General features: G+C 41.6%; 1 protein-coding gene across 18 annotated transcripts in view; it reads right to left on the bottom strand.

Moving 5' to 3' along the window:
• The window catches only part of CADPS2 (calcium dependent secretion activator 2), a 334568-nt gene extending 316789 nt beyond the window's left edge, over positions 1-17779 (bottom strand). For 16 of the 18 annotated variants that reach the window (XM_087934094.1, XM_087934093.1, XM_087934092.1 and 13 more), the window contains exon 1: positions 17207-17774. In XM_087934094.1, the coding sequence (XP_087790220.1) occupies positions 17207-17581 (375 nt within the window). In that variant the 5' untranslated portion in view covers positions 17582-17774. Of the gene's footprint in view, positions 1-17206 lie in introns of all 18 variants that reach the window. The other 2 variants (XM_087934097.1, XM_087934096.1) reach the window with 2 other exon arrangements.
• Positions 17780-19943: the final 2164 nt, after the last annotated feature.

A 19943-nucleotide genomic window follows, 5' to 3' on the forward strand; every position in this document is an offset into this window, starting at 1 on the left:
TGAACTTATTGTGACCATGTTGCCATCATTGTGCCTTGCATCCACTGAAGTCAAGTTGCTTTAGCCGTGCCTTGAACCTGTAGAAGCCGTGTTGGCCTTTGCTGTGTATTGAACCCATTGAAACCAAATTGCCTTCACCGTGCCTGGAGTATGAAGAGTTATGGTTGCTTTCATTAGGCCTTGCAGTTGGCAGTTGCTGTCATCCTGAGCAGAGTTCATCAGTTCACCTTGCTGGCATTGTCCCTGTACCTAAGATGTGGAAAAGACTGCATCTTCTCTTTTTCTGATTGCTTTGTGCTATGTTCAGTCAGAGAAGTTGCTGGAAACTGACTCAAAGGGCTGCCCATGCAGAGTTGGACCCTTGGAATGACTATGAGGTTGGCTGTATGAAATAAACAAGGTTAATCCCACTCATACTACGTGTGGGGGGGGGGGGGGAGACTGGGAAAGGACAGGAACTTACTTCTCATCTATCAGTCCATTTCTCCTCACAGATTTTTCTGTAAGTGAGGCACATTTTTGGATAAATCTTTTAAAAACTTTTAATTGCTGCATAATCTACGAACAGATGTGAATAAGATTATCATGTGAAACAAGCATCAAGAATTGAACTACCATGGAGAGGCTTCCAACTGGCCTTTCTAATGATTATGATATCCCAGGACATCCAATTATAGATTTATCCTTTGTAAAAAAAAAAAAACCAAAAACTTCTAATAGATTCAAAATTCTGTGAACATCGTCCTACTACAAAGGCACTATGAGGCAATGTGGCATGAAGGGCAAGAACAATATATTTTCTGAAAGATTCAACAATCTTCCTTAGCACACAGAACATTAAGCAAGATACCTAATTTCTGGAATGAAAGATAGTCCCTGTCCAGGCTGGAAGCAGTGCATCACATAATAGCTATGGAATGGCTTTATTTTCACAATAGGAGAAAGGGAAAATAAAATGCCTGAGCTGTAAACTTCCACATGTGAGGGACATTGTTATTTCTCCATGCCTTTTTTTTTAAAAAAAAAAAGAATCTCTGTACATGGATAAATAATATGTAAGGGAGAAGAAGGTCTCACTAAGTAAGCCATGTTCACTATATGCTATCATCCAAGTGAGTTAGATAATGGCTGGGGTTCAAGTACTATACGAAGCCAGTTTCTTTAACAAAGCAAATCACGTAATCATTCAGTGCAATGTGTGAAACCCATTTGGAGCTAGCTAACTGGAGATTATGAGAGCGGATACCTGACACTGCCAAAGGGCACCAAGGAGGAAAAAACTGGAGTGGCATTTCCATGGAACAATCCATCATAGGACTAGGCTGATACTGACAGTGTCTTTCCTTTTCTAATGAAAAACAGCCTCCTATAACAATAAAATGATTGATGTACACTATAAACAACTGGGAGTTGAAATCCAGACATATCTCACATCTTGTGTCACCCAATGGAGCCTTGGGCGTGTCTCTTCTCTTAGAGGCCATGAAAAGCTGGTTATTCTCTTGGGCCCTAATACAAAATAGTAGGTGAGCTCTTGTTGTTATGTATATTTTCCTGCAAGAGTCTCAGGTTTTTATTTTATTGCTCTGACTTTTTATTATGTAAAGCTCCCAGAATTGGTTATAATCAGGGGTTTCTTTTAATCAGTAAGGTAATGTTTTGCATTCTTTCAGGTCTCAGAAATAACAACCCATAAGTTGTTAATTCCCCCATACAAGCTAAACACAATGTTCATCAATAGACCAGCTTATATTCTATTGTAGATTTATTAATTCATTGAACCTCTTTCCCTTTAAGTTAGGCATGATATAATATTAGGCCAAAAAAATAGATACTAGAAAGACCCAAATATATCTAAGTGAAGGAAAAAATAACCATTTGTCACGACAGATAAATTTTCAAATTAACCAGATATTTTGTTCACAAATTGCTTCCTAAATGAAATAAGAAATAATTAGTTGCAGGAATTAAGTCAGTTGAAATGTAAGCTATTTAAATAAAGCAAATCACTAGCCCAACGCTCTGTGATAACTGCTATTTCAAAACTCCGTTTTTCTTGGTAGACCTGTTACTTCCCAATTATGAGCAGAGCTGACCTCAATTGGCATCCAACAAAAGAAAAGTGAATTAACATTCATTCCATTTCAAAACAATTAACATTAGTTCATTAGCAGAACCTAACCCATAAAATAAAGTGTTGTAGTCCCACAGAAAGCATTTGGCAAGCTTTTATCAATATAAATAGAAAAAGAATTCTCTCAAAGAAGTGTCTTATTTTAGGCTGATGCAGGGCTTTCACTTCCACATCTACCAAACATTTCACAAAAGAAAAAAACCATTTAATCACATTAGAAAGCTGTTAGCATGAACCAAGAGGTTGGCAGAGGCATTCCACAAATGGCAAGCATCACTGAACTGTGAAGAGCTGTTGTCTACCTTTCTGTAAAGTTGCCTAAAGCCACCATAAGTGGTCTGGATGACCATTAAATGAACACAAAGCACTGGAGTCTCTTTGTGACCTTCTATAATTGTACATGGGAAGGACTGAGGCATAGGAGGAAGAGCTGTAGACCAGACAACTGAAATGTAAAAGGTATTTACAGAAACTGAGGGCATGAGGAGCATTTCAATGGAATTCCCCCATTTTCTGGAGAATAAAAGCAAAGGAGTAAAACTCTGAGACATGCTAGATTATGGTAATATAACCGTACAGTTAAAATGAACTAGTATTCATTGTTGTACTTCTTGTCTGGATTAATTTTACAAGCCTCAAAGTACTACTCATAACGTACTACTCCTTTTCTTCTATTCTCTGGAAACTAGGGAGGGTCCCTTGTGAAATATTTCACTTCCTTGTGGTCTTTGACATCTATTACATGTTCGTTGTCTATTCTGTGGCTCTTCCTCTTGTCTCCCAAGGTCATTCCTATATACCGGGAGCTGCAGATTTGATCTGTCTAAGTACACAAAATAAACTTGGTATCCAGCTTCTTAATTGGTTGCATGGAGGGGAGACACAGCTGAAGGTGAGAGGCAACTCAAATATATAAGACAGCTTGTAGGCAGCCTTGGAACAATCAAGTTGCTCCATGAGGTGGCATGCATTACTTGCAGTTCCTGGAAAAAACAGAGAGCCCTGGGAAGGATAGGAATGCATTTAGAAAAAAAAAGAGTATGTGGTAGCCATTAATAGCCTGGAGAATAATACCTGAACGGAGGAAAGAACTCAATTATTACCAGCAAATTCAACCATAGAGAGGTCAGGCTATTTGTCTTACTGGCAGTTTACGCAGTACCAAAAGATATTGCATTTATCCTCTGTGTTTCACCATCAGTTTGAGGCCATTGGATAAAGGAGAAATTGAACTTCACATCGAGACTTCACCAACATACCTAAGAATTGTGGCCTTTTCAATAAAGATTATTTGGCAGATCATAGGTTCAGAACATGCTGAATAAGCAGATAGCGTCAGATGCAGAAGACAGTCACTATCAGCAATAAAATAAATGTTTTTCTTTTTAAAAAGATAAACACTATCAGGACCTTGATACCTAATGTCGTATCGAAGGAAACTATTGAGAGTCCTTGTGGAGAGAGAAGGGATGCCGCAGTCCAATGCGCTCGGTGGATAAAAGTTTGCATCATCTTGATCCGTGTTTACTGCAAGGCTACCAACACCAACACTTCATGGGACACAGGTGGATCATTTTAAACACTCAGAAACGGAATTTTTAAAACACTCCTAACAGCTGACTGCGATAGCAGATCTATAAGATTTCTTCTGGGGTCCCTTGAAAATATTTATTTGAGCCCACACATGTCCAACTTTTGCTGAGTATGGATGATGGATGGAGCTCCGGGCAGCAATGAGAAGTTTTCCAAGTGCAAGATGGTAACAAAAGGCTTCAGGATATAAACTATGTTGGTCTTTATGGCAGGCATTGGCCTGCTTATTATCATAAAAATAAAGATGTGAAAGTTGAAATGAGAATCAAGTTGTGTCCTGGTGCTATGAGAGGGTATTTCAGATTCCTATAAGAGTTTCAGATTCCTGTGAGTCCTTGCCTATTCAGTTCACTTCCTTCAGGAAATGGTGTCAATGTTAGAAAAATCATTTGATGACTGAAAGCTCCTTGTTCAGAAAGCATCATATTTCCATTCTGAAAGCAAGAACTCCTTACAAAACCATTGTGCAAGGAAGCAGGTGTGTTTACTGACACAATTTCGCCCTGGTAAGGTACAATCTACAGATGTCACTATAGATGGATGGGATGTGGAGGGCAAAGAATGGCTGAGATACAAAATGTCTGTTTGAAGAAGAGAAAAACTTGCTTATTTTCATAATATCGCGTAACAGATACTCCTTCTTTTTGGATGGAATGTGTCAATGATACATTAAGTGCAGCACAATTAGGAACAAATAATATAATAAGTGTGAGGAATGCTGACAAAATACAGGATGTCATAAAAGGGGTATGCTTAGCTTTGCACATTTTTGTAGCTTTTTTGTTTTGAAAATTTTATTGATTTTTGAAATCAAACATAAACAAAACATGGCACCTAAAAACATAAAACATCTTTTTTGAAAGCAGCATAGTCCCGGGTTACATCTCTTCGTACAGGCGCAAATTCAAGTTCATGCTCACTTTTATATTCCATTCCATATCTTATTACTATTCTACATTTTCAATATATCTTCTCCATTCTTTTAACTTTCTTTATTTTATTTTATTTATTTCATCTCAATTCAAATCATTATACTTATATTCTTTGTCTGTCCTGTTTCAACTGTCTACTATCTTTTCTCATTGAACAAAATTTCTCTCTTCTCTTCAAAATGTCTCTCCACCTCCATTTCCCTCTTCTGTATTCCCCTTTTCTGTTGCTTTCCAACATTATATCCACTTTTCAAATTATTTTTCCCTTTTTTGGCTGTTTTTTTAAGTCTTAAATTCTCGATTCTCTTTCCCCCCTTTTTCCCTTTCTTCCCCAGATAAAGTTACTTGTTCATTAAAGATGGCTTCTTCTTTGTCCCAATCTTCTTGTTGCTCAGTCTTTTCTTGTTGTTTCTTGTAGTTGCAGATCACCATTTCTAAGAATTGAAAAATGGAGCCAAAAGGAGCCCTTCCCTTCTTGTGTCTCTTCTTTATATTTTTTTAAATTCCATTTTCAGTTCATCCGAAGATAATGCCATTATAGAATTTTTTAAACAACCACCCAATTGTTTTTAATCATTCAAATATAATATCCAAAAATCCCAAAGTCACCAAGCAATTCAAATACACACAAGCTGTTTCTTTTCACACTTTCTACTTTTTTCACTTTCTCTTCCTGGCTATTTAGTTACAAAGTTCCAGTTAAAATGTATATTTTAGACGTCTTATTGAGATTTTACTTTAGATTCTTTTAAAGTCTAGGCACTCTCCTCCTTCCAAATCCTGCCCTTATTCTTTTCCTCTCCCTTCCTACTTATAGAAAAAAAGGATTTTTTAGTATCTAGAAATCTTTATTGTCTCTTTTGCATTTAATTATTTTCGGCTTGATTATTGGTGCCAAAGCGGATTTTTCTGATTTCTTATTCAGCTCTCTTCGTTGTCAATGTGAGAAAGGAGAGTGAAGAAAAAAAAACTTTTAACTTTCTTTCACTGCTTCTAACTCTTCTTTGGGAGCGATGTTATCTTTTATAAAATTTAAATTCCAGGGTACCTTAGTTGTTGCTTTTTATCCCGGTCAGCCAAAACTTTCACTTCTTATCTTCCTCCTGCACGTTCTTTTCTGGTTGAGTTCTTCTTTGAGGTGGCCATTTCTGACCACCACTCCTACCGCCTTCGGGAAAGGGAGTTTGACCAGCTGAGGAGGAGAGATGCGGCTCTCCTCGACCCTGCTGGCGATCTCCCCCTTCTTCACCACCTCTACGGGGTGGCTTAGTCCTGAAGCCAGCTGGGCTCGGGGTGCTCCAGCGGCGAGCCCAGGCAGAAACCGCGCACGATCGCGGATTCCTGCCTGCCGCCGAAGCCCTGCAAACCCTCCACATTTTTGTAGCTTTCTAAGTCAAAGGTCTCCACTTAAAGAAGAAGTCCTCCATTCAGCACACTAGTGAAAACCCCAAGCACACATTCAAAACCAGGTAGCGCTAAAATACTCAAATGATGATGACTTCCTGGGAGGAAGGAACTTCAGCTCTGTTCAAGCCAATGTAACATAAACTCTATGAACTGAAGCAAGTATGGTAATTTTAGATTTCTTTGGGCAAGTAGCAATAGAACATCCGTGTTTATAAACTACAGGAACTAGCATGCTAATTCCATCATTTTCAGTTTGTTTTTCCTGTTTTGAGGACCACCTTCACAATGGGCCCTATCCAACAAAATGAATTTCAATGTAGGGAAAAGCAGTTTTACATTTAGGCAGGAAAAATCAAAGGTGTTAAGTACAGATTAGGCAAGGCGTGGCTCAAAAGCAAGAACTGTACCAGGGACCTTGGAGTCCTAGTGGATGATCACTTGAATATGAGCTAACGGTATGCAGCAGCAGCCAAAAAAGCTAATACAATTCTGGGTTGTATGAACAGAGGCATAGAATCAAGAACACGTGAAATATTAGTAACCGCTTTAAAGAAAACCCTAGAAAGACTACACTTTGAATTCTGCAACCAATTTTGGTCTCCATGCTAAAAAAAAGATGTTGAGACTTTGAAAAAAAAAGTTCAGAGAAGAGCAACTAAAATGATCAAAGGCCTGGAGACTAACGCATATGAAGAACGGCTGCAGGATTATGTTTGGCTAGTCTAAAGAAAAGAAGAATTAGAGGTGGCACGATAGCAGTCCTCCAGTATTTGAGGGGCTGCCAGAGAGAAAAGGGGGGGTCAACTTATTTTCTAAAGCTCCAGAGAGCAGGACAAGAAGCAATGGATAGAAACTAATCAAAGAGAGAAGCAACCTGGAATTAAGGAGAAACTCTCCAATGGTGAGGACAATTAACCAGAGGAACAGCTTGCCTTCAGAAATTGCGGGCACTTTATCACTGGGTGTTTTTAAGAGACTAGACAGTTACTTGTCTGATAGGGTATAAGTTCTCCTGCTTGAGCAGGGGGCTGGACTAGATGACCTCCAAGGTCCCTTCCCACTTATTCTATTCTCTCGAGCACAGCACCTTCTATCCGTGATAGCTCTCCACGTGATTGAGGATTCAAACATAACAAATTGGTTGGTTCACGGCTAATTATATACATGTGTATTTTTTGTCATATTTATTCATTTACTTCAATATTTTACATAATCTTTCAGGGCAAAAATTTCCCAGGAGGAATACATAATAGAATTCTCAGCAGCTTGTATAAACTACTTAGTATAATTTTTTTTTTCTTACATAAGTGCCCAAAGACACTGTCAAAATATAAATATCTTAGTTTTGTAGCTGGAATGATATAAATGGATTGAAATAAATCTGCTGAGACCTACAACAAAACATAAACACGCTTTATTTATTGTCATCTGAAAAGTCGCCTAACCCTTCCTCATCACCACCAGCACCCCAAGAAAACAGAACTAACAAATTCTGCAGGATTAACAAAAAGGGTCTTAGACAGAAACACTCTTCCAAAGTTGTAAGAAGCAGCAACAAATTAAAGATTGAAACACTGAAACAGTGAACATATGTGTTGTGGTTCGCCAGCAGCCGGTGCAGACAGCAGCGGAATCAGACAATGGGGAAAAATTGGGACCAGTCAGGGAGTTTGGAGAAGACTTGGATGAGGGTCCTGCCTCTGATGCAGAGATTGGGCCAGGACCATCTGGGAGTGGGGTGCTGCCTTCGGAGCCTCTGGAGTCTGGCAGCAGCAAGGCAGAGGACCCAGGGGAGCCTGTTCCCAGTGCACGTGTGCACAGAGCTGCTAGAAGGCAAGAGCAGCTGAAACAGAAGGGGCGACTCAGGAGTAAGGCTTGGAGGTGATTGCCCCTCCCATAAGGGATAAAAGTCAGGCCAAGATGACAAAACCTTTGCAGGAAGCAAAGTAGTTCGATCGGTTCCAAGTCATCCTGGAAACTCTTTGTAGTTCGGTTGGTTTTTCTTGTACTTTGATTGGTTTCTTTTTTACTTAATTTGATACTTCTGTTTTTGGCAGCATTTTACAAAACTGAAAGGTGTGTGCTTATACTTGGGGGACTGTTTGAGCTTAATTCTGGCTGGGAATGAAAACATTTCCCAGGGTGCAATAAAATAGGCTTTGTTTTTAAAACAAGTTTGTGAATAATTATGGTTTATGAAGCCTGGGTCTGAAATCTGAGAAATTAGTCTATAATTAAATCATATCTTCTTTGTGCTTTTCAGCTCTTTGATGGCTTCATGAACACTTATACATAACTTTTTCAGCAATAATCTAGGAGTGGTCTGCTATTCTCATCTATTCAGGTGGTTTTTCAATCTTGGCACATGACTTGAGTTTCCAGATTGGCCTTTCATCCAAGGTACTAATCAGACTTGAATCCAACTCTTAGTTTTATTCAGATTGAGTAAAAAGAGATAAATGCTACCACCTGCCTGAGTTTCTATTGCTACATTCTGTACTGTATAATAATTTGAATACTACATGTATTAAATTCAGCTTTCTTGTAGATTGCACTCATTTGAAAAGACAACAAATATTTCATAGCAGCATTTTTTTCAATATTTTATCCTATTTTCCAATTTTTCTATTCGATTCAATTGTCCCAAGGGTGTTTTCAAAAGGCAGCTGGACAACCATGACCTGGATGACTAAGGATCTCCACAGCCATATGATTCAATTAAAAGTCCACTGGAACATTCCTGTAAATATTTTTTTCTTCTGTTCAATCAAGTCTCATTTTCACAGACTGCCCAGACAAGCCCTTGCAGTTTTCTTGAGCAGGTTCTTCAGAAGTAGTTTGCCATTTCCTCCTTTTCCTAGGGCTGAGGGAAAGTGACTAGTCCAAGATCACCCAACTGATTATGTACCTAAGGTGGGACTAGAACTCATGGGTTTTCCAATTTCTAACCTGATACCTGAGCCACATACCACACTGGCTCTCGTAAATATATTACCAAGCAATGAACAACCGTAGAAAATATAAATAGAAGATTTTAGACAGCCTCTAGACAGCCTGGCTTAGAAGGAAGAGTTCATAAAAATGAAGGTAATTTTGGCCACAGAAGATTAAAACTAGTTTTAGCTAACTAAGAAAGAAAAAGGTCAATACAATAAAAGTGATATTGGCAAGAGATATAGCACAAGATCAGCAACATTCAACGCAGGATCTAATCCATACTTCTATCAATTCCAATGTTCCATTTTGACACAAATCCATTAAGGCTTATCAAGATCTCGATGACTCCAGTTCTCTATTTTTACTGAACCAGGACAGTCTGTGAATGTGTCTGAAGTCTATTTTGGAACAGTGATGGGCTGAGTGTCAGTAAATTTAAGCTATTGATTAGTGATTTTAAGTTAGGAATTGGGAAAATGCTTTATTCTGGATGAAACTGCAATCCCATTGAAGCAACAATTTCAGAACTTGTCCTCCTGAAGTCAAAGCTGTAAACTAAAGGCAGATGCTTCTTCAGTGTTCAAACGCAGAGTGCTAGCTCCTATTTTTGCAGCATGGCAACACCTTTGTTTCAGTTATTCCCATTGTAATAACTCCCCAATGGAAGGGCATCCCCTCTGGATATAACTTCTGAAGAAAGCCCATCCAGCTGCCAATCTGTTATGAAGTGGAATCCTAACCCCAACATCACTCATGAAACTATTGCTTTAACAATAAGTTACCGCAAAAATGATATTCTAGTATATCTGACTGGAAACGAAAAGACATGTTCAAATATGACTTTTCCAATCCCAGTTAACATGTGCACTGAAATCCAATTTTGGAGCTTCTCCACCAATCAATTATGGTCAGTGCTATCTCTGATCAAAACGCCCTGGAGAAAAAGTTCACAGGTAGTTATCTTTGGTGTTATTATGACTTGAATGTGCATCTCCCACTGAACAAACACTGCATTTGCTGCCAATCTTGTGCAAATTAGGCAGTTGCTCTGTGTTGGGGATTGAAAAAGGAAACAGACAAGCATATCAGATATCCATCAGAAATGTCACATGCAATTCAAGAAAAAAAAGCCCCCATGTCCAAAAGACAAAACCAGGGTTTCTCAACCTTGGGATTTTGAGATGTGTGGACTTCAGTTCCCAAAATTCTTCAGCCGAGCATTCTGGGAATTGAAGTACACATCTTAAAATTCTCCAGGATGAAAAATATTTGCCTGAATATTCTACACCCCAAAATTGTTTCTGCGAATTTCAAACGTGCATGTGTGTTTGAGGCTCTTCTGTTCTTGACCCTTTACTTGGAGAGCTATTATGCCAAGGAGAAAAAGGTGTCAAGATAGAAATGACACAGCCACTTCTTTTATCATTCAAGGAGTCTAGGTCAGGCCTCAATTCTAGCACTAGAAATTGAAATACAGTGCAGTGAAATACAGTGAAATACATTTGACCTCAAACAGAAGGTCAAATCATTATCAGGCCAACTATAATCTGATGTTTGTTGGTTTTTAAAATTTAAGGATGGCATGATCAATTGCTTTCCCAATCAGAAGTGAAATCAAAAAACAAGTTTTGATATCATGTCACTGTAGACATAAGGATCACCTTTCAATTTTAAGCCGAACTGAACATTTATAATATTGGGGGAACACTGCAGGATTAGAAATGCTTCAAATCATTTATCAACCTCTTTACAATTTCACTTTTATAATGCTGAAGTCCAAATAGTGCGCGTATTTCAGAAAAAAAAGATATGCAGGTATTTCATGAGATATTTTGTGTATATATTGTAGATAAGTAAATATATCTCTTGTACTATAGCTATGCACTGGATCCTTTTATATTAAAATGATCGGCATGTTGTACAAGAACAAAATGTTCTATGAGAGCTGAATTAGCAAATCCTCTGCAGTTCTGATTTATGACAGTTGTTGGGCAAACCCTGCAGTTGCAGTGTTCCATGGTCATGTGGTCCCCATTTTCAATGTCCTGCCGGCTTCTCCATTGACTTTGCTTGCCAGAAGTGGCAATGAAGGTCATAATTGGCCATCCCATGATGGCAGGATATTGCTACTGTCGGCTTTGAAATTCAGCTGCCAGAATTTTTTAGAGAGTTAGAGGAATTGAAAAGTTCGAGGTTATTCTGTGCGTCATATTAAGAATTTCCAGTTGCAGTTAATTGGTTCTCGTGATTAATGAAATGTCGAAGTGGGAGGAGAGAAGGTGGGTTCTGTGTAACGCGCCAAAAAATTTGGAGTGATTGATATATCATGGATACTTTCTGGATGCTTGACAGCTACATTGCAGTCCAGCTGTCAAGTATCCAAATTGTGATAACTTGACAGCAGGGATGCTGCGATGGCTGCAACTATCAGGATCTGTCATAAATCCTCCTCATTTAGTGTTATTGTTAAGTTCAAATAGTTGCTGTATAAGTGACTATTCAAGAAAACCTACATACTGTACATACAAATCCCTCGAAAATCGCTTATACACCAAAGCCCCCCCCCCCCATTTTTTTTGCTACCAAGTGTTTTATATAACAGCTTGATGGTAGTTTTTTTTTTTTTGGGGGGGGGGGTGGAGTGTTTGCAACTCCAGTCTATCCTGAAGTGAGTACTTTAAGCAGACCTCAGTCTACATATGGCATTTGAAGTAATTTAAAAGAGTGGGCAGCTGATATAAAATATATGTAAGTTTGGATGCTGAGGTCATTCTTCAAATATAAATCTCATGGAGAGACCCTTCCCAATGTTTCTCATTTAACAACAGCAGGAGCATTACTGCTGATCAGCTACCTGATTAACTCCAAGCTACTCTTGTTAATCCAAAATACATAATACCAACTAGGCTTTGCTTTCACAAAACAGATCTAAGAATTTTTTTTTCTTTGATACTAGCAAGCAATCTCTGCATCATTCACTTAGCTATTATTTGAGCCACAGTCTCTACCCCGTTATATCTCCCCATCCCATCAGATCTGGCGGAAGAGGCATGCGATGAAATTTCCTCTGCTAGGGAACTTGCCAAGTCTAAAAGGCAGGCCTTCTACGTGTTGTGGTTAGCCGGCAGCAGGTGCAGATGGCTGAGGAGAGCGATGACTCTGATGAGGGGCCAGGACCATCAGCGAGTGGACTGCTGCCTTCAGAGATTGTGGGGGGCTGGCAGCAGTGACGAGGAGGTTCACGAGGAGCCTGTGCCAAGTGCACATGAACGAAGGATTGCTCAGAGGAAAGAACAATTACAGCAGTACAGGCGACTCAGGAGTAAGGCTGCAAGGTAACGGCCCCTCCCTCAAGAGGATAAAAGCCAGGTTTGGAAAAGCATTCTCTGCAGACAGCAAAGAAGCTCTTAAGCTCAACTGGTGGACATCTTAGTTTGTGTTTGGAGAATTTTGTAAATTTGTTCTTATCTCTGGGTTTTTGGCAGCCTTGACAAACAACTTGGCAAGGCTCTTTCTTGTCGGAGCTAATTAGTGGAAAGCAGCCTTCAGAACAGAATTCGTTATTAAACCTTAAAAGGTGGGGGCTGCTGCTTATGTCTGTGTTTTCTCTTTGGGAACCTGATTGGGTCAGAACACTATGCCACCTTAAGGAATATCTTCCTACCCCAACTCCCCCAAAGTTAGGCAGGGCCCACCGCTATTGGTTTTTCCACAAAACCCTTAAAACCTGGTGATACCATCAGACTTGGAGACCTTTAAGAACAATCGAGGTATTGGAGTGGTTTCATGGTTAACATCTGTTTCCACTCTTAGCCTTTTTGATTTTTTAAATAATTTGTTTTTATATGTTAACTGTTTTATAGTCTTATTGTATGCCACCCAGAGTAATTCTTTGGAGAAATGGAAAATGAACCTGTACCTAGAACAACAGAAAAGAATCTGAATTGTTCTGAGAAAACAGGTTCTGGAGAATATAAAAATATACACCCCCATACTAGCATTTAAACAAGAATTTAGCTCGAAGTTGAGTTTCTGCAATAGCTACAATTTCATTGCAAGACAAATATTAATGTAGCCAGAACAAATATAAGTGCCCAAGGCTATTAAATTTGAGCTCATTAATTAGAGAATATAAAAGCCATTGTTCCTGAATTACCGGTATTATTTAGTCTGAGCTAAAGTGTCAAACTTTTTTCACCCAACAAGCATAGAGTTTTAACTACTTTGACAATGAAATGGCATTATTTGATTTATTACACCCACTTTTTAAAATAACTGAAATTCTCAAATCAGTTGAATAAAAATGAAAAGCAAATGGAAAAGCCAAGTCGAATTTATTCTTAAAATTAGAACTTGAAATCAGCAGTATAGAAACCCATACAGGGTTTAAGGGCTTTAAAAAAAAAAAAACACCAACTAATCGAACTGAGATGTCACATCGCTCATCTCTGCAGGGAGTAGACTGCAAAGAGCCAGAGTAGCCACACAGAAAACTCAGTCAGAATCCCCATCAGATATGCTCCAGCACATACTCAAACCTCTTGAGATGATCGCAGTCAATGTGCAGGTTCGGAGAGAAAGAAGCATTCTCAAATAGCCTGGGCTTAAGCCAGACTCCCCTCTACAAGTAACGATCAACATTTTGTATTTTGCCAAGAAAGGAATTGATAGCCAGTCCAAAGCTTTAAGCACTAACCTTATTGGCTTCTCTGGGTTCTTCCTGAGTCTAGTCTGGCTATCAAGTTTGTACTGACTGAAATTTCCAGACCAGAGATTAAAAACAGCCTTCAGCAGAGGATATCAAGAACCAAGCCGGGAGATTATTAGTACACATACCACTTTTAGGATGATCTTCTTCTAAAAATGAAGTTCATTTTATTTTTGTCAATCCCTGCTTCCTTAGATTAATATTTACTTGACATGAAATAAAGAATTTGTGATTGGTTTAGAATCAAATATTGGCAGCTCATTAAAAAAAAAAAAAGATACCTGGGCTGAATTTGACCATTGGGAAGACCTTGTTTGGAACATAGGGGGTGATTTTGATATGTTAATAACACAATCAAAAGGCTAGAGAAAGGTTACTATTATGAACTTTAAAACAACCTTCCAATGTTGGGACTACAATTTATAGATTTTTCCACTCATCTCGCACAGCACCTTCTCTTACATGAAGTCCCTTTCATATTGTCTAGCTTGTCTGGTTGCATCTATCCAAACTTGTTTATACAGCAGGCCTTCTCTTTGAGGTACCAAAGAATGAATACCGTTTGTATGTAAAGTATACAGAATGAACAATCCATCTAAGCACAATGTTTCTTAGTGCATTTCTTCACATCTCCTCCCCCTGGCCTGCACAACCTCACCTGCTGCTTGCTATATTGGGACTTGGCTTCTGAAAAGCAAGTAGAATTCAATTTACTTTGAGGAAATGAAACTGAAGGTAAGACAAAGACAACAGAATTTAAAATAAAGTTTGAAAATCATGTTGCTGTTCCAAAGTTTTGAAAAATGCACTAGTTGGTTGCTGTTCAGGGAATAATAATAAAAGAATATGGAGAGAGAAAGAGAGAGAGGGAGGGAAAGAGGGAGAAGGGACCCCTTTACTGTTGGTTCACTTCTTTCATCACAATCTTTAAGAATTTTTTCTAACTTCTTCCCCATATATGAATTTTGTCCCATTACATTAGAAAGTTAAGAGCTTGTTTCACGGATCAAATATTTTGCAGCGTACCCTAACTAAACAACTGACTATTGCTCTGGCCCAACAGATCTGCCTTCTTTAAGACAAAGCTTAAAAAGGAATTACTGCAAGTTTCACTACAAGGAATTACCTCAAGAAAAAGTGGAAGGGGAAAGCAGGGAGGAGAGAAAGGAATTCTGAGGAATTAGGAATTCCATGCCAAAAAACAAGGGGGGAGGTTAAAGCTGAGTTATTGCGGTCAATGCTGCTTTGAGATGTGGCTACTCCAAATGAAAGCTGCCCCTCTTATATTATGATTTTTGCCGCAACTTACTGCAGGGAAAACTGTATTCCAAGAAGGTTGAACAAGCTGCCCCTCAATACAGTATAGTCTCTGCTATCGGAGGCTTCTCCACAATTGCTTTCAAGTCAGCACACTTGTACTTTTGAGCAGATCCTTTGCACAAAGCGGAGCTTACCTACTTCAATCCCAAACAGGGACTCTCTTGTATTATTTTCTTCTCAAAAAAATAAATAAATCTTTGCGCTCCAGACTGGTCCTGTCCACTGAGCTCATGGGACTTAACTCTAAGATGGTCCTGTCCACTGAGCTCATGGGACTTAACTCTAAGATGGTCCTGTCCACTGAGCTCATGGGACTTAACTCTAACATGGTCCTGTCCACTGAGCTCATGGGACTTAACTCTAACATGGTCCTGTCCGCTGAGCTCATGGGACTTAACTCTAAGATGGTCCTGTCCACTGAGCTCATGGGACTTAACTCTAAGATGGTCCTGTCCACTGAGCTCATGGGACTTAACTCTAAGATGGTCCTGTCCGCTGAGCTCATGGGACTTAACTCTAAGATGGTCCTGTCCACTGAGCTCATGGGACTTAACTCTAAAATGGTCCTGTCCGCTGAGCTCATGGGACTTAACTCTAAGATGGTCCTGTCCACTGAGCTCATGGGACTTAACTCTAACATGGTCCTGTCCGCTGAGCTCATGGGACTTAACTCTAAGATGGTCCTGTCCACTGAGCTCATGGGACTTAACTCTAACATGGTCCTGTCCACTGAGCTCATGGGACTTAACTCTAACATGGTCCTGTCCGCTGAGCTCATGGGACTTAACTCTAAGATGGTCCTGTCCGCTGAGCTCATGGGACTTAACTCTAAGATGGTCCCTGTCCGCTGAGCTCATGGGACTTAACTCTAAGATGGTCCTGTCCGCTGAGCTCATGGGACTTAACTCTAACATGGTCCTGTCCGCTGAGCTCATGGGACTTAACTCTAACATGGTCCTGTCCGCTGAGCTCATGGGACTTAACTCTAAGATGGTCCTGTCCACTGAGCTCATGGGACTTAACTCTAAGATGGTCCTGTCCACTGAGCTCATGGGACTTAACTCTAAGATGGTCCCCGCTGAGCTCATGGGACTTATTCTAGAAAGGAGCTTGCTTATAAAATCCCCGAAACAACCGAGGAACAGGAACTTGCTGCGAGAGGACTAAGCCTGGGTTGCTTGCAAACGCGGAGTCACCTGGCTTAGTGAAACTAATCCAGAGCAACTCAACCTGTTGCGGGAGGAAGAGAATAAAAAAACACATTGCCCTCCGCCAGCTGGGAGTTTCCTTTCCTCCGCTTCCTCAGGAGCCAGTGTGACCCACGGGCGGGAAAAAAAAAAGAAAGAAAAAAAGCCTATTTTGCTGGAACAAGGAAACGGATTTGGCGACAGGCCGAAGGGAAGAGCTCCTTCGCCGGGCGACCATCCCCGGCGATCCAGCCACCCCAGAAGTTTCCTGAACATAAAATTCTTCCGGACTCGGCGTACAAACTACACCTGCCTCCCTCTCTCTCTCTCTCTCTCTAATCTCTGTCTCTCATGAGTCTCTCTCTTTCTCCCTCTCTGTCTTTCTCTGTCTCTGTCTCTCACCTCTCTTTTTAACTCCCTGTCTCTATCTTTCTTCTTCTTCTCTCTCTCTCTCTCTCTCTCTTTCTAATCTCTGTCTCTCATGAGTCTCTCTCTTCTCCCTCTCTGTCTTTCTCTGTCTCTGTCTCTCACCTCTCTTTTTAACTCCCTGTCTCTATCTTTCTTCTTCTTCTTCTTCTTCTTCTTCTTCTCTCTCTCTCTCTCTCTCTCTTTCTAATCTCTGTCTCTCATGAGTCTCTCTCTTTCTCCCTCTCTGTCTTTCTCTGTCTCTGTCTATGTCCCTCACCTCTCTTTTTAACTCCCTGTCTCTCTCTCTCTCTCTCTCTCTCTCTCCCGCGCTTCCACAGGAATCCGACGCAACAGCGGAAAGAAACCAGCCTCCTCCTCCGGTCAGCTACCGGCTATGTTTCGTTTTCTATTCCCCCAGCCCGAGTGGAAACGATGGTGAGGGGACCTTGCAGGGAAAAAGCCAACCCGGACGGATCCACTCCGCAAAACAAGCCGCGGAGAGGAGAGCAAAGGGGGCGGCGGGGAGAGGAGGTGGGGGGCGCGGGGGGGGGGCGTTTGCAAGCACGGTTGCACGATTCACCTTCTGCTGCCGCCGGGCCATGTCCGTCGGCTGCTTGGCGTTAAACGGATAGGCGATGCACCTGACGATGAAGACGTAAAGCTGCAGCCGGAGCCGCTTCTCCCGCTCCTCTCTCAGCAGCCGCTCCTGCTCTTCTCTGCCTTCGCTCCGAAGCGATGGGCTCGGGCTGACCGGCCGGGTCGGGCCGCCACCGCCGCCGCCTCCGCCGCTGCTGCTGCTGCTGCCCTGGCGCCCGGAGTCCCGGCTGGCAGCCGGGAGGGCTCTCGGGGAGCAGCTGTTGGAGGGGCCGCTCCCGCCGGAGACCCCCAGCAGGTCCCGCCTCTCTTCCTCGAGCCCCTCGTCGGACTCTTCCTCGCTGGAGGACGGGTCGAGCATGGTGCCCCGGGCGGAGCGCGCGCCCTTCGCAGGACTGGCGGGGGAAAAATAAAAGAGAGAGAGAGACAAGAGCTCCGCTCCCCGAAGCTGAGGCACCTGGAAGTCAAAACAGCGGACACCTTTCTGGGACACGTCGAGCTTCCCCGCCCCGGCTATTTCCTCCGAGGCAGCCGAGCAGCGCCGCCCGAAAGGGAAGGGCGGAGTTTGCGAAAGGGGGTCGAGCTTGGGGGAGCAGCTCCGAGCGGGTCCTATCAGCGGCCGGCCCCGGCCCGTCGTGACTTCCCTCAGCGGCCGGGAAGGGAGAAGAAGCTCACCTCAGCTCCGCCCAGCGGAGAGCAGCGGCGCGACTCACAGGTGGGAAACCTGTGGCGCCCACAAAACAAGCAACACGTGGAACGGAATGCTTCGTAGGCGCCACAACGCCTCCATTGCGCTACTGGGCGCTCCGGCCTGGTCCCTCCGGCCTCGGTCGCGCGGCCATCCAAGCGCCGTCTTGCCGCCTCCTCGCCGCTTTTTACCCCTCTCTTTGGGCCGCGCCGTTCCTAGGAGGGGGCGAAAGTTGGAAGAGATGCCCGGAGCTTGGCGGACCCCCCCCGCAGCCACCAGCTCCGGCAGTGAAAAAGATCTTGGGAGCTGTCCCGTTGTTTCTTTTATTTTTCTTTTATTTTTTCTTATATGTACTCATTTCATGTATTCATAACTATGTATACACTTATACTTATTATCTTGTAAACAATTGACCAATCAAATAAATAAATAAAATAAATATAAGCCAGGCGATCCTGTGAGGCGAGCTAGACCCGAGGACGATGTCAGGCTCAGGAGCCTTAACGGTTGTTTAGAGCCGCCAGCCTCGAGTGAGAGGAGGCTGGCGCCTCTGCGGCCCCGTTTTGGGGTTTGACGTCTGAACTGCCTCTTTACCCCCAAACCAACCTCAGTTGTTTTGTTTAGGGCCCTTAGTAGCTCCTATCACCAGCGAAGTTAGGTCAAGGAAGACGCCCGGTGAAAACTAGGGTATACCTGCTTGACTGTCTTTTAATTCATTCGTTTATTTCTAGGGGAACATATTAGCCAAAAATAAGCCTTTCCCCCAGCATGCAAGGCCCTTTCCTAGTAGGCTGCTCGTTTAATTGAGCAGGTACAGCTTAGATACATGGGGATCACCTGTCTTTTCTATCGTGGTTTCACTGGAGTATGTTCCTTAGCCGGAATTGTGTTTAGGGATTGTAGGGAAAACGGGGAGCTTTGCTGAGATCTGTGTGTTCATTTTACAGCAGCTCTCTCTATGTTGTTGATGCACTGTAAATAGAGGTGGCAAAAGGTCATTGAATTCATTCGGCATTTCTGAGCCATGAAAAAATAAAACGATGTTAGTTCTTCGCAAAGCTCAGAAAAAAAGAAAATGGGGATTTGGGAATCTTCTGGACAGTTAGGATATCCGTTTTCCTCTACCAGTCAAAATTCCAGTTCGACAGCCTAACTGATCCCACCAATTTGTCGATGCTTTCACATTGAATGCAAGAGCTTCCCTTCTTTCCCAGTTAAAGAACAAGGTCAGAGCAATACTAAAATAATATTAAAAACATATCAACACTGATTGTCCTTTGCTGGTTCACTCCCATCTCCCATAAGGATTTGCCTTCTTCACGATACAAACTGGTAGAAAGAAGATGTGCTCTTTTGTTAACATCCACATTGCAAAATAAAATGACCAAAGTCTTTAAGTCTGGGATGATCCTTATGTTGGAAGCATCCATAATTTTCCTAGGCCTGGAAAAATACCGGAGTTATATTATTAATACTAAATAATGCCTGTTTATCTCATAGTAGAAGACAGCACCCAGGTGACCTTGGATGGCTTAAAAACAAAAATACAAAAAGTAGATAGTTTTGCATTTGAATTAGAGATTGCTTTCTTGCCTATATACCATTCAAACTCTTGTCATGACCTTTACCTAGGCAAAATGGTGCATCATATGGCAACAATTTTTGAGTCATGTTACTACAAACGGGCTAACCTATACCGTGTCCCAAATCCATGTTTTGAGAGAGTGAAATTAAAAACATTGTGGCTTCTTGAGTGCAACTGGCTGTTGCTGGACTGTTGCTGCAATCATATGATCTACATTTTCAACACTCCATTACAGTTTCCAGCCAGTTTCACAATCCCTTGCTCCAGTTCCCTCACTCAGCAACAGTAACTTACCTACTTGCTGGGAAGGAAGGGAAGGGAAGGGAAGGGAAAAGAAGGGAAGGGAGAAAGAAAGAGATTATTGATGTGCCCTGCCAGGTTCCCACAAGCAAACTTAATGGGAAAGCTGGCAGGAAGTTGGAAGTCGTTCCTGCTCCCGTTACTTTTTTG

The sequence above is a fragment of the Pseudonaja textilis genome, chromosome 5, assembly GCF_049901715.1.
Source record: "Pseudonaja textilis isolate UNSWEBS1 chromosome 5, rPseTex1.2, whole genome shotgun sequence".
NCBI lineage: Eukaryota > Metazoa > Chordata > Lepidosauria > Squamata > Elapidae > Pseudonaja > Pseudonaja textilis.